Source organism: Bos taurus, chromosome 19 (genome assembly GCF_002263795.3).
Source record: "Bos taurus isolate L1 Dominette 01449 registration number 42190680 breed Hereford chromosome 19, ARS-UCD2.0, whole genome shotgun sequence".
NCBI classification, from domain to species: Eukaryota; Metazoa; Chordata; class Mammalia; order Artiodactyla; family Bovidae; genus Bos; species Bos taurus.
The window spans coordinates 25,090,866-25,113,072 of record NC_037346.1 but is presented as its reverse complement, the minus strand read 5'-3'; the positions used below and the strand labels follow the sequence as shown (position 1 = coordinate 25,113,072).

At 56.4% G+C, this 22,207-nt stretch overlaps 1 protein-coding gene across 1 annotated transcript; it reads left to right on the top strand.

The window, feature by feature from the left end:
* The first annotated feature begins 26 nt into the window (after positions 1-26).
* On the top strand, positions 27-21,803 carry SMTNL2 (smoothelin like 2). The gene is given in 8 exon segments (NM_001046320.1): positions 27-499; positions 8,410-8,500; positions 9,017-9,259; positions 9,932-10,007; positions 10,905-11,084; positions 12,128-12,245; positions 12,534-12,685; positions 20,859-21,803. Coding segments are annotated over 8 exon segments (1,377 nt in total). The 5' UTR covers positions 27-109; the 3' UTR covers positions 20,986-21,803.
* Positions 21,804-22,207: the final 404 nt, after the last annotated feature.

The window sequence follows — 22,207 nt, the reverse complement described above, 5'->3', positions numbered from 1 at the left end:
CCGGATGAACCCAGCCAGGGGTGGCCAGTTGCGGTCCGGAGCTGCGGAGCTCGACTATTCTCTCCGGGTCAGGCCCGATCTCCCCGACAAACAAGCGCCCGGCCCGGCCATGGAGTCGGCCCCCGACGCCGAGGAGGCGCGCACAGTGCGCGAGGCGCTGGGCCGCTACGAGGCGGCGCTGGAGGGCGCGGTGCGCGCTCTTCACGAGGACATGCAGGGGTTGCAGCGCGGTGTGGAGCAGCGCGTGGCCGAGGCGCTGCGCCTGGCGGGGCCGCTGGCGCGCACCGTGGCCGAGCTGCAGCGCGACAACCAGAGACTGCAGACGCAGCTCGAACGCTTGACGCGCCAGGTGGAGTCGCTGGGTTTGACGACCGGGCTGGCGCCCGCTCCCGGCACACCCAGCCCTCCGCCCGCGCCCGGCGTCCCGAACCGCGCGCCGCGTCTGGGCACCGCGCGGTTTGCCAGCCATGCCACCTTCTCGCTGTCCGGCCGCAGCCAGGTGAGCCTAGGGGAGCGCGGGCGCCTGTTCGCGTGCGCCGGGGGAGAGTGGCTCCGCGACCCCTGCCGCCCCCTAGGTCCCGAGTGCGTGCTCCTGCCGCTGCGACCCGGTCGTGGGGATCCGGCTACGGTCGGGGAAACCACCGGCTTAGGCTGCCCGCCGCACCTGTCTCGGACCCCCTCCCTTCTTTGCAGCCAGGTCCCATTTTCCCCGAGCTCTGTCCCGCTGTCTCCAACTGTCCTTTGGCACTCGGGCGCTGTAACACCAACCCCGGCCTGGCCGACATGTTGGAATGGTCAGCAACACCCCCCACCCCCTACTTCCCCACCTCCGTTGACTCGCCCCTGTGATGCCCCTTCACTGAGGCCTGACGGCTCGGGTTATTGATTAACCCAGGTGGAGAACTCCAGCGCGGTGTGAGTGTTGGGGGCAGTACCCAGTCTGTTGGGGCGCAGCTGGGCACAGCCTTTGGGAACTCACCGTGGCGGGGAATCCTTACCGTGATGGGAGAGACGGGGTTGGGGTAGAGGCCAGGGGAACCAGTTCTGAGCAGTCTAGATTTCTGGGGTCAGTGACTGGCCAGCGACCCACACTGTGGGGGCGGGGCAGAGGCCGGTGTGGACCAGTCACTGCCCTGATCACGGGGCCTCCTGGAGTGGGTCGTTAGAATGTTCTCTGGTGTGCACAGTGGCCCTTTGGTGGGATTTTCCACCCTGCCCCTGGCATGTGCTCCAGGGTTGGGTTTCCAGGGTCTGGGTAGTTGGCACCTGCCAGTCCCTCTCAGTTCAGTCCATCACTCATTCAGATCTCTTGTGTGGGCTGGGCTGCACCTCAAGGGGCTGGAAGCGGAGGGGGGAGGTTATCAGATTAACCTTTGCCCCTAGAGGTCCCAGCCTGGATGGGAGATGGCCCCACATGGAGCAGTCCCAACAGTGCTGGCAGCCAGAGCGGGTGTTCTCTCATCCTAGCGGGTTTTGTCCTGGAGGCCTAGGACCTGCTGCTGCAGGGCGTGGTGTGTGAGGCTGTACCGACCGCCTCAGAGAGGCTCAAAGGACTCAGTGGCCAGAGGGGAGCCTGGTGGGGTATGAGAGGAGAGGGGTGAGTTGAGAAGGCCCCCAGATGATGGGCCAGGGAGTTGGGCTTTGTCTTGGGGGGTGGGGTGAGAGGTTCTTAAACATGCTGGTGACAGAGCCCCTGAGTGTCCCAATGTCAAAGAACATGTGCGTGCGTGCGTGCGTGCTAAGTCACTTTAGTCATGTCCAACTCTGCAACCCTAGGGACCATAGCCTGCCAGACTCCTCTGTCCATGGGATTCTCCTGGCAAGAATACTGGAGAGGGTTGCCATGACCTCCTCCAGGGGATCTTCCTGACCCAGGGATGAAACCTGTGTCTCTTAAGTCTCCTGCATTGGCGGGCAGGCTCTTTCCCACCAGCGCCACTTGGGAAGCCCATCTAGAAATATGGATACACTTAATTCTGTCCTTTGAGCATGACCACTACTTGGCCAGGATATAATATCATCACTGTGAGATCACACGCACCTAATAAACTGTGTCATCGACTGTTTCTGAGCTTTTATTTTAACATACATTTGCTACTTGTTTACTCACAGAAGCAGCTGTCTAAGTTTCAGAAAAATACTCTGAGTCATGTATGCATATGTACATGAATTCACACACATATGTAGAAGTTTCTCCAGTCTTCTATTTTAAGTGGGAATTGGCCTTCAGTCACATGGGGCTTCCCTGGTGTCTCAAATGGTAAAGAATCTACCTACAATGTGGGGGAGACCCAGGTTCAATCCCTGGGTCAGGAAGATCCCCTGGAGAACGGAATGGTAACCCACTCCAATATTCTTGCCTGGAGAATCCTATAAACAAAGGAGCCTGGCGGGCTACAGCCCATGGGGTGGCAAAGAGCAGCTAACACTTTCGCTTTCATGTGGGGTGAACTAGTCCTCTTGGCTGTTGGGTGGTGGTGAGGGGCACTGGCCAGGGAAGGAATAGGCTCCTCCTTGTATCCAGCAAGCTCCCTCATGGATGGATGGGCGTTGGAGGGCAGTTGCAGGCAGGGTAACTTAAATGCCGTGGTCCAAGGAGAGGACAGCCAAGGGTGGGTGAAGGGAGCATCAGGACTGCCTTGCAGCGCTGTCTTGGAGGGGCAGTCATCAGGGTGAGACGGTCTTTGGATGTGAGCAGGGAGGCAGGGAGCGCAGCCCTACTGGGGGACTCCTGGGTCACAGATCTGTGGGGAGGCCAGTTCCCTCTGGGTTGTCCTGAGGGTGAGGGACATCCTGGTGAAGCTGACCCAGAGCAAGTGGAGTCACAGATCTGGTCGAGGCCAGAGGTGAGGAAGACAGCAGGGCAGAGCTGGTGGGTGAAGCCCTAGAATGGGTGGGGTCTTCAGGGGAGCAGAGGGAGAAGGTGAGGCTGGAGCCCTCTGTGGAGGTCAAGGAGCTGCCAGGGAGTGCGGAGGTCCCTGAAAGCCCATTCTTAGACTTGGAGAGAAGGCGGGGGCCCTTCTGGAAGAAGGGGTTGGGAGTCATCAGGGGTGCCACAGCCTCTTGGAGCCTCTTGGCAGGTCAGGATGGAGACGCAGTTGGGGAGCAGGTTCTGGGCTTCAGAAAAGCCTGGAGTGGGTGGGGCAGCGGGCAGAGTTCAGCACTGTGGGTGGAGGATGGTCGAGGTCTCCCGATGGGTCAGAGGCTCTCTGGGTCCCAGGCAGCTTCCCCCTACCCCGAGGCACTGGCCTCCACTTCTCCTGCAGCCCACCTCTCAGGATCACCCACCCAGACTCCAAGCCAGTTTCTGGCAGGGAGGGGCGCTGTGTGGAGTCATCCACGCGTTGTCGCTTTCCCGCTGTGACCAGCAGCCCGTGATCAGGCGCTTGGTCATGAACAGGGAATCGGGTCTCTAGGGCGAGACTGGAAAGAGTCATAGCTGGGCACCAGGGCTGTCTGGCCTCTCAAACTTGTGTGTGAGTTTGTGTGTGTTGCTGGATGGGAGAGTCTAGGTGTGAGGGTCTTATCCACGCATGAGAGCCAGTGGTGACAGTGGTCAGGCAGTGTGGAGGCTGGTCTGTCCACCGCCCCTCTGTGATAAGCAATGAGATTTAGAGACCCTCGGTTGAGACCCTTTCGCTTCCTGCTCTTTCAAAGTGGGAACCGCCAGGGTTGGAGGAGGGTTGAATTCAGCATGTACATATGCTCTGAACTCAATGCAGAGTTGATTTAGTAATCCACTTCTGAGTGCACAAACCTTGACCTTGCCAGGTAGTGAGCAGCCAGGGAGGCTCAGGGAGGAGTGAGAGGGCAGGGCGGTAGGGTGGGAGTAATCAGGGAGGACTCCCTGTAGGAGGCCTGAGACCCTGTAGCAAACAGGAGCTGCTTAAGGCTCATTTGCAGTGAGGCCGTGGGGACATCTCTCAGCTGGACCTCAGGTCCCTTGTATCTCAGGAGGACTGGCCAGCCCTGTTTGGGCCCTGAGCCGAGCCGGCTGAGTAGTTATGACAGTGACATCTGCCCGGTGGGTTCATAAGAGTGTCCACGAAGCCACAGTTGTGATCTGGCCAGTGGAGGGAGCTGGCTGGGGGCAGCCTGAGGCCGGGCCAGGCCCGGCCCAGGAGGCTGCACCAGAGTTGGTCCCTGGAAATGTCCCTAGCTGAGCTGGAGCCACCAGGTCCCCATGTCAGAGGCAGTGGAGCCCCTCCCGAGTGGCTGCCAGGAGCAGCGTCGAGATTGGACGTGAAAGAAACCAGACTTGCCTTATCTGCCTTCCTTTCCCAGACACACTGTGTGATAAGAGAGTTAAATGCTTTGGGGAGAAGTTTGAATTGAGTCTTTAAAACCGGTGGTGTGAGTGAGTGAGGAGGAGGAGGAGGCTGGGGCAGCCTTGTTAGGGGCTCAGGATGGGGGTTGTGCTGGGCCTGCTGACGTGCGCCCCTGTCCACACGCACAAGCCCACGTGGAGTCAGGCAGCCCCAAGGATGCCTGAACTATTATTCCTGCCCTCTCAACAGTGTTTAAAAACTTCCCCAGGAAGAGTGTCTCTGACTTACCTCCCCTCCCCCCACCCCCACCTCCCTGCCTTCCACCTCTCTCCCTAACATTCCTGGGCCTGGACTCCCTGACCGGGAGCCTCCCCTTTCTTCAGACAAAGCCCAGGTCTTGGGGCTGTGACAGTTGGCTCCCCAGGACCCGTTTGGTCCCCAGGGCTCTCCGGTGACTTGACTTCTACCCTGGCCCCAGCATGCAGAGGGTCCCCCTGCCCAGTCCCTTCTCTGTGGCTGAAGCAGGCATCCCCCACCAAAGGACGACCACTGCAGGGGTGTGCTGGGGGCCCATGCCTGGGCTTGGGGACTCAGATCCCACTGGGGCAGTTACCCCACCCTTCCCCTCATCGGTGAGACGGCTGGGGCCTGATTGCACAAATTTGTCTCGAGTGGTCCTTCCTGCTCCTGGAAAGCATGAGCGCTTTGTGGACAGAGCCCGGGGTTGGGATAGGAGACCCCAACCTTGACACTGCTGCTGCCTTTAGTCATGGGGTGAGGTTAGGGGTGACCCCAACCCCCAAGCTCCTGTGACGATGAGTTGGGGGGTGGCCTCTGAGGAGCCCCTGGGTCTGAGGTGTGGGCCGAGCCCTTTGCTTGGATGAGCAGTGGTTTCCATCTCAGGCGTGGGGGAGTGCAGGGCAGGGGGAGCCTGGGAGTCTGGCCTCCCAGCGTGAGTCAATCCAGCCCCTTCCCTCTTGCTTTGCTGGAGACCACCTGATGGGAATTCAGACCCTGCCTCCTGTCTGATGGTGGTGTCTGGTCCCCTAGGCCATCATGCAGAGCATGGGGCCTGTGCCATGCAAGAGGAGGTGTCTGTGGGGCCCCACAGAGAGACCCACATTCCTGAGAAGATGGTTTCACCACCAGCTGGGCCCTCCAGGCCCCTGCCTAGACCTGCAGAACCTGTGGGACCAGGGTAGGGTGTGTGTGGGGGGACAGGGAGCCCCCGAGCTGAGCACCCTGCTGACAGGCGGGGCTGGAGTTCGGGGTGGACTGGCTGTTTCCCCTCTGTCTGCTGAGTTAGCTTCAGGTTAGGCCCTAGGGGTGCCCCGCACCCTGAGGGGCCAGGAGAGGCCCCCTCTTCTCCACTGTATCGGTTGGGAACTCTCTCTCTCCATCCTTCTGAATCAGAAGTTGGAGGGGGCCACCTCCTCTCCAAACCCAGGCTCGATCCTATGCTCTTCCACTTCCCCAGGGTCCCCACCCCACAGAGGGTCCCCTCACCCTGCTAGAGTCTTTCTCTCAGCCTCTAAGCATCGTCCCCCTCTTCGGCCTGGGTGAGCCCTTCAAACCCCTTTCCCCGCCCCCACCTGCCCATGATTGCAGTTCCTGTGTCTCCATTTCAACCCGAGGCTGTCTCCTGCCTTCACCTCCACCTCTGACTCAGCTCCTAAACTATCACCCAGCACCTCTTTTTGGATTAACCCCAATGGACCCTTTTAGATCTTGCCTTGACCTTCTTTTCCTGGACCCAAGGCCACCTTGGGAGCCGCTGACGCGCCAGCCTTCTCGTTGTACTTCCACCTGCCTTTCTCAGTGTTCTTTCGGTTTTCTTCCTCCTCCCTCTGGCGGCTGCTCCTCATTCTCCTCTGCAGATGCCTCCTCTGCCCCCGCACACGGTGCCCATCCCAGGCCTCTTCGGCCCCCAGCCAGCTCTTCTGCTGGGCTCTGGATGTGAGACCCCTACGCCTCTATTGTTTGTTCATCCTCCCTCTGAAACTTCAGACTCAAATATCCAGCTGCTTCCTGACCTCAACTCCCTGATGCCTCAGGCGCTCCTAATACTCATGTCCCAAATTGAAGTCCTTATTTTCCCCCCAGTTCCCCCTTCTCTCTCCATAGTCACATCCCCCAGGCCCAAAGCCCAGGCTTGGAAGACGTGTGACTACCCCCCACTCATATCCACTTACTCTCCCCAGATGCTGAGTCCTTTTTATCCTCCACTCTTTTGCTGCCCCATCTCTGCTCCTCAGATCCCCATCTGAGACTAGGGAGGTAACTGGCCATCTGGTCACCCATTTACATGCCACTGTCTCATTGGTTTCTGAAGGATGTTTCTAAAACAGAGCTGACGGCCTTCAGTTCCTTCTTGTCCAAGGAGTCAAGTCCAGGCTCTCCAGGATGGCACCTTGAGCTGCTTAGTGCCTGCCCCCCCCCCCCCCCCCCCCCCCGACCAGATCAGAACACTTTGGGCCTTGATGTCTATGTGCTTTGGCAGGTATCACTCGCTCTACTGGGAATGGCTTCCACTCCTGGTCCACCTGGCTTACTCTCGCCGGGCTCAGCCACCCCTGCTTCCCTGACCCGCTGGGCTGGATGAAGTTTGTCCTAGGCATGCACCCTCATGCTAGATTGACGTCATCTGCTCACAGTCCTGGCTCCCACACCACACTGATCCCCTCATGGCAGGGTGGATACCTCTTGTACTCGTTACAGTCATAGCTGAGCCACTGGGGCCCAGGGATGGGCCGTTGTCATCTGGGAACCTGGTAGACAAGGGGGCCAGTCTGGCAGTGTCTAAGAAGAGTTATGGCCAACCTCTCAAGCCACTCATCGTGGGCTCTGAGTAGAGCCCCTGATTTGGGTCTGCCTCTGTCTTCTCTTGCCAGGCAGACCCCATCAGGCTTACAGATACTCTGTACTCTCCAACCTCCCTCCACGTAAGAAGGGTAGGGCCAAGGCTGAAGAGAACATCTGTCCTGACCACGAATCTTAGCTGTTTCTTACTGGGTAACCTTGGACAGTGCATCTCCTTTTTCTGAGCCCTCAGGTCCCATCTGTAAAATGGGTGTGCTAGCATCGACCTGGGACAACAGAAGCAAAGTGGTATGAATGGCATGCCCCGGCAAAGGGCCTGATGGCTTGGCAGGCTTCAAAATGATGGAGGTTTGCGTAGCCTACGCCCTCATCTCCAGCAGGGAAACTGACCCAGAGGGGGCACAACCGTCTGACCTGAGTCACCCGGCTCTTGGTCTTGGCTCTCTCTCTCCACATGACACCCCCAACTGCTGCAGGCCAGAGGGAACGGAGGGGTCAATGGAACCCAGTAAGGCCTCTGTACTCTGGACATCCAGGCAAATCTTGTGACCCCGCAGCCAGTGAAAAGACCTCAGCATGAGGGCTTCAGGGCCAATTGTTGGCCCAGAAGGACCTTACTTAGGTCACTGGGTTTGGGCTCCCGACACGGCCCCAGGCCGGGTTCTCCTGACCCCAGTCACCTGGTCCTGCCTGGGCAAAGGGGTTGGGTGCCTTGCGTATTCCGTTGGACTCCCAGCCTCTTTTTTTTTTCTTTAAGATGTATTTATTTCTGGCTGTGCTGGGTCTTGGTTGCTCCGCACAGGCTTTCTCCACTTGTGCTGAGCAGGAGCTACTTTCTACTCGTGATGTGTGGGCTTCTCATGGCAGTGGTTTCTCTTGTTGCAGAGTGCAGGCTCTGGGGGCTTCAGCAGTTACGGCTCATGAGCTCCAGAGCACGGGCTATTGTGGTGTAATGAGTTTAGCTGCTCCACGGCACGTGGGATCTCCCCAGACCAGGGATTGAACCCGTGTCCTACCACTGAGCAACCAGGGAAGCCCTGGAACTCCCAGTCGGGACCTTTACTCTAGCATTTTGGTGGTCTGGGATGAGCCCAGTGGAGGCTTCTGCCTCCAGGATCCTGGTGGTTCAGTTGGTGAGGCTGAGTCCATGTCAGCTTCTTATATGAATGGGGCCCATCACTGAACACCCTCCCCACCCCAGAACTGTCTCTCTCAAAATGTTTGTCCTGCCAGAATCAGGGAGGGTCTCTGGCCATGATTGTGGGGGAGGGGCAGCTGGCCCCCCGCTGACTGGGTCTTGGTGGGGTTTGTCTCTCTATAGAGCCTGGACCACCATGACGAGGCCAGTGAGTTGGAGATGAGAAGGACCTCAAACTCATGCATCATCGAGAACGGGCACCAGCCCGGGGCAGGTAGGGGCTGACGGCAGAGGAGGGCGAGCCGGGTAGCTTCGGGGTCAGGGCTTCAGCTGTGCCTCTGTGCCAGGCTAGCTCTTGCCTGGGACAGAGGACCTGCACCTAAACCCCAGCGAGTGGAGAGGCTGACGGGAGGGCAGCCTCATTCAGTGTGAAGTGGAGCTTTGCAAACACAGAAAAAAATGAGAGATCCTGGAAGGTGTTGAGCTTCCTCGCTTCTGGAGGAAAGCAAGCAGGGGCTGAGGAATCATCCAGCTGCTGAACTGGGTAGAAAGAGAGGCAACTATTTATTGAACTGTCTGTTCAGTAAACAGGCAGTTTATTGAAAGTTAAAGCAGATGCCAGGTCTGGTTGGAGCAGCAGGGATAGGTCAGGGAGGCTGGAGTGATAGGGGAGGCCTTCCTGGAGAAGGTGGGAAGAGGGTTCACAGAGACTGGAGTCCTCCTGGGAGGGTCTGAAGCCCCTGTGGATGCCATAGCTGACAGCTCCACCCCTGCTGGTCACATGTTCCAGATCCAGGTGACGGACCCCCTGAGGCCACTCAAACCATCCCAGCACCAGAGCCCCCCAAGCCTCGCCCTGTGAGCCTCTCCTTGCGGCTGCCTCACCAGCCAGTCACAGCCGTCACACGAGTCTCCGAGAGGTTCTCTGGGGAGACCTCAGCCACAGCTCTGTCGCCCACATCTGCTGCCATCCTGGGGGGCCTCAGCTCGAGCCCCAGCGAGGCTACCACCCCCTGGACTCCCAGTCCCAGTGGTAGGAGCAGGAGGGCATGCATGGCCTCAGAGTGGGAGGGAGGGCAGGGGCTGGGGTGGGGTGGGGTGGGGGTGTTGGCAAGAGACCCAGAAAACCTGGGCCAACCCCCAGCCTCCCCAACCTGTCACTGTGACCCCTTTCCCTAGCTTGGGGCCCCTCCTTCCTGACTCCTCCGCTGGAGATGCTGTGAAGTAGCATCAACCCTGTAGGATACCGCCGTGGCTTTTCCTACAGGTCCAGGTTGTGGCTGGAAGGTGGCCTCTCACCCTGCACACTTTGGCGTGGCCCCTGGGACCTGTCTGGGCCCTGGGGTCAGGCCTCAGTGGCAAGTCCTGGGGTTGGGCTGTGTAGGTTTCCAGAATGAAAACTTGGGATCAAAGTGTTTATGGGCACGCAGCCCAAGAGGCCCTGGGCTCTGTACTCTCAAAAGCAGGAGGGAGCACTGTAAAAGGCCTCTTTTATGTCACTGCTCTATGTCCCCAGCATCCTTTGTCCTCAAGTGCTAGCTGAGGCAGGGCCAGCTTAGCCCAGGGATCCCGCCCATGCCCTGGAGTGACGCTGGGTAAAGGGCACAGGGCCAGGTCAGCGGAAGGGAGGCAGGCAGTGGTGCCCCCCACGCCCCACACCCTGAGGCCAGGGTTTGTTATTTATCTCTCTTGCCTTGTCCCTCAGAGAAGAATTCTTCCCTCCCACGGTCTCTGTCCAGCTCTGGCTTCGGGGCAATGACGGCCAGCAGGAACAACAACAGGTGAGTCTGAGTCAGGGCCCCAGTCCCTGGTGGGGAGGGATCGTCCCTCCCCAGGAAGCGCCTGGGCTTTGCCTTGGACCCAGGCTGCCTGGGCCCCTGCAGGGAGCTCCCTGTGCTGACCTCCAGGGAAATGAGGCAGCGAGGCTAGGAGGTAGAGGGTTTTATGGCCACAGACTGGTTTCACTGAGGAGCCTTGAAAGCAAGTCTGTGCACAGACTGGAGGGGGTGTCTCAGTCCACCCAGGAAGATGGAGCGTGGGACCATCTCTGCTTTCCTCTTCATCCATCCTGGCTGGGCCCCTCCCTTCCAGCTGGGTGCTTCCTGTCCCTGGCCAAGGAGGTCCCTGGAGGTAGGACCCCCAGCCTGGGGCAGGTCTGCCGCCTTCTGGCCTACAGGGGTCCCCAGGCTCCCCCAGGCCCACTGGATTGTGATCAGAGCTGGGGGCGGGGCTGGCTTGACCTCCCCCGCCCGCCACCTCCTTTTAATAATGAAAGGAGGATTGTGACTTTCTGGCGAACTGTTCTGGGAGAGACAAAGGGGAGCTTTTCAGTGGTGGCATGGAGGGGGCCTGGCCCTGGGGGTGGCTCTGGGTTCACCTCCCGCAAGGAGAATGCCCCCCAACCCCAGGCACTGACACCTGCCAAGGGGTGATTACTCCCAGAGAGGGGGGCCCATGGGCTGTCTGGCCTGCCTCAGAGAACAGCTCAGCTCAGAAAACCTGCAGAACCGGTTGGGGACTAGAGCCAGTGATGTTTCCTCTCTCCCTGGAGCCCGGTTGCTGCCTCATTTCACACTCAGTGGGGCAGGGGACCCGGGGCGGGGGACCGGGGGCCTGGTGAGCTAGTGATGGGCGGGTCTGTGTTCCTGACTCTGTGGTTCTCTCCCTCCCTGACTCAGCCCTCCGCTGGTGACGCCACCCCAGTCACCGCCATCCCCGCAGCCACCAGCCACGACTCAGGCCCATCGACCCGGGGAGCGTCGCCGGGAGCTGGTGAGGTCACAGACGCTGCCCCGCACGTCTGGGGCACAGGCCCGGAAGGCATTGTTTGAGAAATGGGAGCAGGATACAGCCGGCAAGTACGGATGCTCTCCAGATCAGTCAGGGCCCCCAGAGAGGCCAGGACTCAGACCAGGGTCAGGCAGGCACAGCGCAGCAAAGCTGGCCCTTTCTGTTCCCCAATATGTGACCTCTTGGGCAAAACACAAGGTCAGGGCTGACTACAGGGTGGGGTGGGCTGAGAGGTAGGCAGGACCAATGGAGGGAGGAGAGGAGGGGGCAGGCGGGCCAGGCAAGGCCTGGTGAGAGCCCAGCCCCCTCCCTGCATTCCAGAGGGGCCCCTGGCCACCCTCACACCCACATTCCTCACCCAACTGGAGAAGTTGGTTTCAGGGCGTGACAGGGGAGACCAGAGGGCAGTCCCTGGGGTTCCCAGTAGGAGCTGGGAGGTGACACAGTGAGACCCAGGGCCCACCAGCCCCTTCAACACCCCAACCCCACCCCCTTAGAGATCAAGTCCAACTTTGCAATTTATCCAGCCTTCCTTCCTCTGGTGATATTAACGCCTACTGCTTGAATGGTAGGCCCAGGCCTGTATGATGATAACCCCACCCCAAGTCCCGGCTCTCAAGGCTCTGACTTTAGTGAGGGGGACAGACCCAGGAAGTGTCCCACTGACCCTGACACCTGATCTTGGCCATCAAGGAGTGTCCATAGGACCCAGAGGAGAAAACTATCCCTCTGGGCTAGGAAAGAGCCGTCAGGGAGGGCAGCCCAAGAGGGAGGCTCAGAGGAGGTGGGATGAAGGGAAGTGGAGCGGATGCTCCAGGCAGAGGGGAGGAGCACGGGCCGGGTGGGCTTAGGCCCTCTGCCCCCAGATCACCAGCGTGGTGAGTAAAAGGCAGCCCAGAGGCTAGAAGCAGGGCTGGTCTGTCAGATCCCATCGAGGCAGGCTGTGCTCTGGGATGCACGGCTCCTGCCTGGACGTGGGTGTGGGGTTGGGAGGTTGCGTGCTACCTGAGTGAGCAGGTGAAGCATGGTCTCCGAGGAGATGGCAGCTGAGGGGCAGCCCCCAACCCCTGCCCCGCAGCCCCCACCCAGCAGGCCTGCCCTCTGTCCGCAGGGGGAAGGGCGAGACACGGGCGAAGCTGAAGCGCTCGCAGAGCTTCGGCGTGGCCAGTGCCAGCAGCATCAAGCAGATCCTGCTCGAGTGGTGCCGCAGCAAAACACTTGGCTACCAGGTGAGCCCGGCTGGGCCGCTGGGACCCCGACCAGAGGCTGGAGTGGGCATCGCCCCCGGCTGTCGTTCCAGGAACCCCAGGGTTGGACGGAGGGGTAGGAGCTGGAGAAACCATGCCCTCCCGATGGGTCCCCAGCTGGGAGTCCAGCAAGCATGGGCACTTATTACTGAGCTGGGTGGATGGTTGCCTGGGGAGTGGCTGGGAGGACCATGGGGTCGAGTCAGGTGGGGGAGCTGAAGCCGGCACCATACCCCCTCTCCACCTCATCCCCCTGCCTTGGCCTCGCAGCACGTGGACCTGCAGAACTTCTCCTCCAGCTGGAGCGACGGGATGGCCTTCTGCGCCCTAGTGCACTCCTTCTTCCCTGACGCCTTTGACTACAATGCGCTGAGTCCCACACAGCGGCGGCAGAACTTCGAGCTGGCCTTCACCATGGCCGAGTGAGTCTGGGGGGTCGGAAGGCACGGTTGCTTTGGCCAAGCCCCAGCTGCCGAACAGCAGGAAATTGAGTAATATCTGCCTGGGGGACATTTCAGACTTCTCCAGTGGGTCCATTTTGCTCCCCTAAATGTGATCAAAAGCATTGATTATAAAATTGCCTACCTTCTTAAGACGTGCTCATAGAGAGAGGAGGGGCTTCCCTGGTGGCTGAGAGGGTAAAGAATCTGCCTGTAGTGCAGGAGACCTGTAGTGCAGATCCCTAGGTCCGGAGGATCCCCTGGAGAAGGGAATGGCAACCCACTTCAGTATTCTTGCCTGGAGAATTCAATTCCATGGACAGAGGAGCCTGGTGGGCTACAGTCCATGGGGTTGCAAAAGAGTTGGACACGACTGAGCGACTTTCACGTAGGGAGAGGAGGGGGTGAGGGGTGATTCTGGGGTCAGGAGGTGCTGGGAAGCTTGGGATTTGGTTATAGATTGAGGGCTACCCCAGGGTGTCAGGAGAGTGGCAAAGGGGTGTATCAGTCAGGGCTCTGGTGGCGGGTTGGCGGGGGTGCGTTCAAATTGAGTAGGCAGGAGAGTTTAACAAAGGGATTCCTTGTAAATGAGTGGGCTGAAGTGGGAAGAAGCCAGGTGTCCTGCGATACCCTCGGGCTGGGGAGAGCAGCTCTACGCAGACACAGAGGGCTGGCTCTACTTGGGGCAGTGGGTGGGTGCGACCAGCTCACAATGACCGGTCAGGAAGGGTTAGGGAATAAATACCCTGCCTTCCCCCTCCTCCTGCCCTCACCCCAGGGCCTCCTGTGTGTTGAACACAGAGGCAGAGGGCAAGGGAGCTGTTGCCACAATCCATCGAGTCCCCCACCCCTATCCAGGGCAGGCACGGGGGTAGAGATGAGGGTATGGAGGGCTGCCTGATGCTGGGAATTAAGGGGAGGAGGGTTGGAGGGCAGTAAGGCCTCCCGGAGCCCGAGTTTCCTGGAGGGAACATTTATCATTCTCTCCTACCCGCCCTCCTTTGTGCCTGGGGGGTGAGCCTCCACCATCCGGCGTGCCTGGCCCCTTCCGTGTCTTGTCTGCAGCCCTGGTACCCGTGTCCAGGAGGTGCCCCCCCTACTGCCTTGCCTGCCCCCCTCAGTCTGTTCCAGCCCCCACACCCTGGCCCCGAGCCTGGCTGGAGGAGTTGCAGCTCACAGGTTACATCCCGGAGCCCAGTACCGAGGGTCTCGCCCTGGGGGACAGATTGGAGAACCTGAGCATGATCGCTCGGCCCGCCAGTGTCGCCCCATTGTGTTGTCCCAGATGACGTGCGTGGCCCCTCGGCCCCCTTGGGGTCACAAGAACCCCTTGTATACTTTGAAAGTCATTCCTTTCTTGGCTGCTTGGGATTAGCTGTCATCCTAATTGCAGAAACAGCTCTGGATGGAGTGTGTTACACAACTGAGTCCAGACGATGCTGAAGGAAAGCCAAGTGTAACAGCTCCATGTTGGGAAGGGGGCGTCTCCCCAGGAGGAGATCCAGCTGTTTGCAAGCCTAGAAAGGGTGGCTGTCAAAACAGCACATGGTCAGAGGGTGCAGGGCCTGGACCTCTGATGTAGGCACCCCAAGTCCCACCCACGCTGGGTGAGGCTACCCTTGGCTGACCCATCGAATTCAGGGGGCCAGGCCATGCCAGCTCATGCCCTGGCTGCCTTGGTCACCCTAAGCCCTGGACTAGGCTGGGCTTGTGCAGGAAAGAGGGGGGGCCCTGGGATGGTGGCCCTGCACCCCAGCTCTCAGGGAACACAGCTTCCCTTGGCAGCCGGAGCCAGAGAGATTCGTGGCTCAGCACGAGGTTTGAGCTCACAGCGCCTGCAGACTCCAACCAGATGTTTCTTCTATTCCCAAATCAGGGGCGGGAGTAGGGGGAGCCTGCTCCAGGTTTTGCCTCTCTCCTACCCAGAGAAGACAACAAGGTAAAAATTGGCCTTGCCTCCCTGTGGCCTGAGCCTGTTTCAGGCCGGCTGGGGAGGGGAGGATGGTCTGTGGGCCCCTGAGATGAGTTCTTGCTTTTCTGCTGACTCGAGAGGTAGGGGAGGGGCAACTACAGTAGGCCTGAGGGGGAGGAAGGTGCCTCCCCCCATGAGTCATCTGGGATATCACCTCCCAGGTACCTGGGGGAGCAAGCTATGGGGTGGGTCTGCCCACCCAAGGCCTCCTGGGACGGCAGCTTGGCTCACCTAGTTTCCTGGACAATAAGTTGGTTAGAAAAGCTGGAAAGGGAGACTTCCCTGGTGGTCCAGAGGTTAAGAAATCCGCCTGCCAGTGTCGGGAACGAGGGCTCAATCCCTGGTCCGGGAAGATTCCACATTCTGTGGAGCAGCTAAGCCTGTGGGCCAGAGGTACTGAGCCTGCACTCTAGAGCCCACGAGCCACAACTACTGAAGCCCACGGGCTGCAATGACTGAAGCTCGGGCGCCTAGAGCCTCTGCTCCGCAGCAAGAGAAGCCACACAGTGGGAAGCCTGTGCACCACAGCTAGAGAGTAGCCCCTCTCACCTCAGCCAGAGAAAGCCCGCACGGCAATGAAGACCCAGCACAGCCATAAATAAATATTTTTTTTAAGCTGAGAAAAATAAACTAAAAAAATAATAATGATACAAAAGAAAAAAGCTGCAAAGAAAACACAGGGAGACCTCCAGGAGAATACTGATTATCAGCATCTTAACAGATGCTGGGGTTAGACAGCAGAAGCCAAGCAGACCCACAGGGCTATGAGAAGCCATCGGAGACCACGGGGGCAGCAGGAGGGACGTAAGACAGGCAGGCTGCAGCGGGCACCATGGGGCGACCGGAGGAGGGAAAGCGGCAGGGTCAGGGCTCCCTGACGTCAGGAAGGAGATTTTTCCAGACCCTTCAGTGAGCAAGGGGTCTTAAAAGCACACACCTCTAGAACCTGGGGAGTGAGAGGGGTTTGTGTGCCCCTCTCCCAATAACTTGCCTCCCCGGAGCTTCCTGGGGCCTAATCTGTGTGAGTGATGCGGTGCTGACAGCTCAGTGAGCTCCCCTTATTGGACAGGTGCTCAGGGCTTGGAAAGCGGGAGGACCGGCCCGTATTACGGGTGTGTGACCCCCTGCGCTCTGCTCCCCGTATCTCCAGGCGTTGTGCAAGTCCGGCCCGGGCCCTGTGCCTGAGGCTCCCCCTTGCCCTGCGGAGAATGTGCCCTGCTCTCAGGTTACGGCCCAGCTGAGGAGCTTCCAGGCTATTTGTAGTGCCCATGTGTCTGAAAAACCAGATAGGGGCTGTAGTCAAGCCCTGGCATCCCAGGCTGCATTTAGAAAAGGCTTAAACAAATAAAAATAGCCCCTCACACACCTCCTCCATTTCCCTGACAGCCCTGTATGTGCTGAAGATCACAATAGAAAGTAATAGGAGAAAACCCTCTGACCCTTTCTTAACTCCAAACGAGGTTGGGCTGAGTCAGTCCATCTCAAGTTGGGAGTAGGCAGAGGGTAACTCTGGTTCTCGCTGTGCAGTGACATTTGAAATGATCGGTACTTTTTCCTTGCGACTGTTGTTGCATGCTGCTCCAACTGTTTAAAACAAGCTTGTATTATTTTCACAAAAGCAGTCATGTTTTCACTTAAAAGGCAATCAGGGCCCCTACTATTTTGAGACTGTAATGTTTTTATAAAAGTCAGAGTGCATCATCGTTTTCCTTTGCTCACATCCCGTCCCAAGGAGCTATGTGCACAGCTACAAGAGGAATCTTGTCGTTACTGTCATGGCTGGTGGGGTGGGGACAAGATGGATGTGGCTCAGTCCCTGGGTTCTTTGCTGGGGAAGCCAGCATCTTGCCCATGGCTTCCTGTCTGGGGGGTAGAGGGTGATGACAGGTTCAGACCTTAGTGCCCATCCTGAGGGCCACCCTGGGCAGGGGCAGGGATGTCCTTACTGGGGGGCCCAGCGCAGCCTCTAGAATGAAGCACAGGTTGGACAAAATTCAGAACATGCCAACGATTCTCGGTGCTCTTCCATGAAGAGGGCTAGAGAGAAACCAGAACCACCAGCTCAGGGCAGAGGTCCCAGGTACCCACTGTGGGCACGGTGAAGGAAGCAGACGTGTTTAGTTGTAGGGAAAGATGTGGATATTAAGATTTTCTCCTGGGACTTTCCTGGTGATCCAGTGGCTAAGAGTCTGTCTTCCAACGTGGGGACATGGTTTTGATCCCTATTTGGGGAACTGGAATCCCATGTGCCACAGGGCAAGTGATCGTAGCACCGCAACTGGAGAAAGCCCGCAAGCTGCAATGAAGACCCAGAGCAACCAAAAAAAAGACAAAAGATTTTCTTCCAACATGCGAAAGGCTCTTCTGTGGGGAAAAAAGTTAGACTGAGAATAGCCTTGTGGGGACAATAGGTAGAAAGGACTTAGAGGCAAAATTGCATAAGAAATGCGAGGAGGAACTTCCTCATGGTCAGAGCCTGCCATGGTCAGAGCAGGGCAATTGGAACCATCCTTGAAGGAAGTTAGGGCCCCTTCCCTGGACCTGGATGTGAGCACAGCCGAGGCAGGGCCTCCACCAGGGGCTTGGTGTTTGGAGGATGGGATTTCAGTTCTCTTCCAAGGTTGAGGTTTAGGGTTTGAATGGTGCCCACATTTCCTGGAGGGACTGACTACTGAGGTCACTGCTGTCAGAGGTGATACCTGGGCACAACACTTGGCATCCTCTGACTGCAGCCCTGGGAGGGAGGGGGAGAGAGAGAATCCTTGTGCTGCAGGTGAGGAAAAGGCTTCAGATGCTACCTGATAGCTCAGAGAGGTGGAGTCAGGTTGAAGGCCTCCCCAGGAACTCAGATTTTCAACAAAGCACTGTTGCATGCACACTCTTGTCAGAGCGCCAACCCCCTTGACACTGAGCCCCACCCTGGCCCATCCTGGGGAACAAGGGTGCCCGCTCATCGGTCCAGAAGCACTCGCCACCCCATGAACCCATCAGATTTCTTTACTAGCTGCTCACTCCAAACCCAGGGGGACGCAGCAGTGGGATCCAGAACAGGTGTCTCTGTTTCACCCTGACATTTGGTTTCTGATCTGAGGCCTGGTATCAGGCCAGCACCAAAGAACGGCCCGTGCTGATGTTACACAGCTTGTCTTTGGAGCAAGCAAGCCAGGGAGCCGGTAGGGACTGGTAGAAAGCTCTCGGGGTACTGGGCGTGAACAAGCCTGCCTGGAAGGGGAGCGGCAGTGGGAAGCTGATTTCTACCCCACCCCCAGGAATTGGCACAGAAGGCTGGAGCAATGAGCAGAGCCAAGAGCTGAACCCAGCTCTTTAGAGTTCCAGTTCCGGCCACTTTCCCCTGAGGACCTGCTCTGATGTTTAGAGAGAACCATTACAATACAAACAGCAACAGTGATCACCACTCACAGTTACTGAACTCTCCATGCCAGACGCCACTCAAACTGCTTTGTGTGATTCGCTCATTAATCCCTCCCACCGCCCTGTGAAGTGGCTGTTATTCCAGATGGGGAAACTGAGGCCCCAAGAAGTTGTGTCCTGCTCAAATCATGTAGCTAGGAAGGGTGCAGCTGGAGTGTGAATGCTGACACATATATCAGTTCAGTTCAGTCACTCCATCGTGTTTGACTCTTTGGGACCCCATGGACTGCAGCACGCCAGGCTTCCCTGTCCTTCACCAACTCCCGGAGCTTGCACAAACTCTTGCCCATCGAGTCCGTGATGCCATCCGACCATCTCATCCTTTGTCATCCCCTTCTTCTCCTGCCTTCAATCTTTCCCAGTATCAGGGTCTTTTCTTATGAGTCAGTTCTTCGAATCAGGTGGCCAAAGTATTGGAGTTTCAGCTTCAGCAACAGTCTTTCCAATGAATATTCAGGACTGATTTCCTTTAGGATGGACTGGTTGAATCTCCTTGCAGTCCAAGAGACTCTCAAGAGTCTTCTCCAATACCACAGTTCAAAAGCATCAACTCTTCAGTGCTCAGCTTCCTTTGTGGTCCAACTCTCACATCCACACATAACTACTGGAAAAACCATAGCTTTGACTAGACAGACCTTTGTTGGCAAAGTAATGTCTCTGCTTTTTAACATGCTGTCTCGGTTGGTCATAGCTTTTCTTCCAAGGAACAAGAGTCTTTTAGTTTCATGGCTGCATTCACCATCTGCAGTGATTTTGGAGCCCCCAAAAATAGTCTCACTGTTTCCCCATCTATTTGTTATGAAGTGATCAGACCAGATGCCATGATCTTAGTTTTCTGAATGTTGAGTTTTAAGCCAACTTTTTCACTCTCCTCTTTCACTTTCATCAACAGGCTCTTTAGTTCTTTGCTTTCTGCCATACAGGTGGTATCATCAGCATATCTGAGGTTATTAATAGTTCTCCCAGCAATCTTGATTCCAGCTTGTGGTTCATCCAGCCCCTCATATATGGGGGCAAAAAGACCAGGGACCCTGGAACAAGAGGGCACACAGTTGCTGAAGGAAGGACACTGATGACTGGACCAAGTGCAGTTGCTTTTGGGCCTTCTGGGTCTGGCCACATCCGGTGCAGGGTGGGAGAGGGGCTGTGCTGGGCATCACAGAGGACCCCTGCCATTACTCCTAGGTACATGCTCATCCCCACGAGACCCTGAAGCCCGTACCTTCGGTTCCCACCCTCAGCTGGGAACAATGGAGGGAACGGCTTTTCTTCCAGCCCAGTGAAAGGCCCCAGTTTCCACATTCTTCTACCCCAGTGGGCCAGAAGTTAAACCAGTATTTCCCAGAGCGTGAGGCCTAGGGCAGAGTTGAGAGAGGCTCTCAAGATGATTTTAAGCAATTTTTAAACCTTTGAGTTGTTGTGACCCTTGTATGCATGCTTAGTCGTGTCTGACTCTTTGCGACCCCATGGACTGTAGCCCACCAGGCTCCTCCGCCCATGGGATTTTCCAGGCAAGAATACTTGAGTGGGTTGCCATTTTCTCCTCCAGGGGATCTTCCAGACTCAGGGACCTGCATCTCCTGCATTGGCAGGTGGATTCTTTACCACTGAGCCACCTGGGAAGCCCCTTAATGGCTCATGACCAGCATTAAAAAAATTGAAAAAAGAAGTGGGGAGTGAAAGATGAAATCTAGAGAAAATATGAATAGTAGAAAGGGTCAATATTTTTGTGAAACTTTATTTCCCCATACAGGTATGTGTATGCTGAATCATGAAAGATCTCTAACTATGGGTTATGGTTTTTAAAAAAAGGTTAAAGACTGTTTTAGGAGGCATATGGGTAGATTTATTTTTTACCTGATTCATTTTACATTTATTTTCATAGTCTATGCTGATTCTCCATACACTGCTGATAGACATTGGATTTTTTTAGTGAAATTTAATTTCAGAGCTGGATGTTTATCAATAAAACTAACCATTTTGATTCATATAAATTTGACTAAATTAATAAAAACTGAAATTTTTTTTAGCAGAACTTAATATTTAGTGAAACTTGAAAGGGAAATTGAATTTCACTGAAAATTTAAAGTAAGTTTAGTTGGGTCTCCCCGGTGGCTCAGATAGTAAAGAATCTGCCTGCAATGCAGGAGATCCCAGTTTAATCCCTGGGTTGTGAAGATCCCCTGGAGAAGGGAATGGCAACCCACTCCAATATTCTTGCCAGGAGAATCCCACGGACAGAGGAGCCTGGTGGGCTACAGTCCATGGGGTCGAAAAGAATCGGACACAGCTGAGTGACTTTCACTCACTCACTAGTTAGCTAAAGCGGCTTTTCTGGTACCTCAGTGGTAACGAATCCACCTGCCAATGCAGGAGGTGCAGGTTCAATCCCTGGTTTGGGAAGATGCCCTGGGGAAGGAAATGGCAAGCCACTCCAGTATTCTTGCCTGGAGAATACCATGGACTCAGGAGCCTGGCAGGCTACAGTCCACGGGGTCACAGAGTTGGACATAACTGAGAGACTGAAATACAACAGTCAAGTCAAAACACGAGTTGGAAGGGTGCTTCCTCCATGTGGGAGTTCGGGAAACACTGCATTAGAGAGAGTAACTCCACAAACTCTTGTGGGGTAATGTGAATTCCCTACTGGGGGCACTCAGGAGCCTCCAGCTCTGGGCTGAGCTGTGTTCCCCAGCAGTGATGCTGGCTGCTGGCTGGGGCTGACATTCTGATGGGGCGTCTGTGTTTCAGGAACCTGGCCAACTGCGAGCGCCTCATTGAGGTGGAGGACATGATGGTGATGGGCCGCAAGCCGGACCCCATGTGCGTCTTCACCTACGTCCAGTCTCTGTACAACCACCTGCGCCGCTTTGAGTGAAGCCCCTTGGGGCTGGAGAGCCATCCCCCAGAGAAGACGGTGAGGCCGCTGGTGTCCCCGAGTCAGGAGGCCCCCTTGAGCAGAGCTGCATAGTGGTGTGAGAGCGCTGTTTGTGCCGAGTGACTGCGCCCCCCACCTGCCCGGCTGCATTACTGATGAAAAGTACCACTGAACTGCGCTCCGACTCATTACAGCCAAGGGCTCCGAGGAAAAGGAAGTATTACTGGAGAGAGAGAAATTGGTGCTAAGTAATTCTCTTCCTTAAAAAAAAAAAAATGCTTGTCTGTAGATTCCGGAAGCCTGAATCACAGTGTTCCTTCTACTGAACTGGATCCATTGGCTTTACAGCATTGCATTGATTACAAAGTGTTGTTTGTTTTTTTTTTTATCAGAATAGCCAGAGTTTTCTACTTCCCCCCACTATTGTAGGTTCCTTTCCTCCCTTGCTCTGGGCCCCTGCCAGGAAACAGAGACGTATAATCAGCAGCTTGACAAGGATGACTAAAGTCTTGGGAAGAAACGGTTAATCACTCCGGGGTCTTGGGCAGCAGATGACCTACACGTCACCTCGGCTCTCTGGGGAGAGGGGAAGGCTCTCGCCTGGTCCTGTCCTTCCCAGGAGGGCCCCACAAGTGTTTGGCTAAGAATAGGCTCTTGGGAAGTTAACACTTTTAGGGAAGGACAGGCCCTTGGTGCTGTGAGGTGGTTTTTATTCACAGCTTTTTTTTTTTTTTAGGGGATTTGCTGCAGATATTTATAAAAAGTAACTCCATCTGTACCATTGACTGTTTGTACATAAAATGATGTGTCTCACCTTGCTTGGGATTTTTTATTTCATCTGGGAATAAGAGCTTTCACATACATGCCAAAAAAAATCTACTTGAAACCGCAACCCCCCCCAACCCCCTGCTTAATTTTTTGTACCAAAATCACCACCCAGAAAGTTGAAATCACATTTGCTTTTTTTGCATTTGCCTGTTGGTCACCCATCTCCACATCATCGAAGGAGCGTGGACAGAAAGTACCCCCCCTTACAGTTCTGTGTCCTGGAAGTTGACTGACAGATCTGTGATCAGCGGTGGGGTGGTCCCACACATGGGGGTGTCCATTGAAGGGCACTGGTTTATTTTCACAGCTGTTTGATTGTAAAAAAAAAAAAAAACTGTTAGGTTTTTAGTAAGACATCTTTAGATTCTATAAAGCCACAGCTATTAGGTTATTC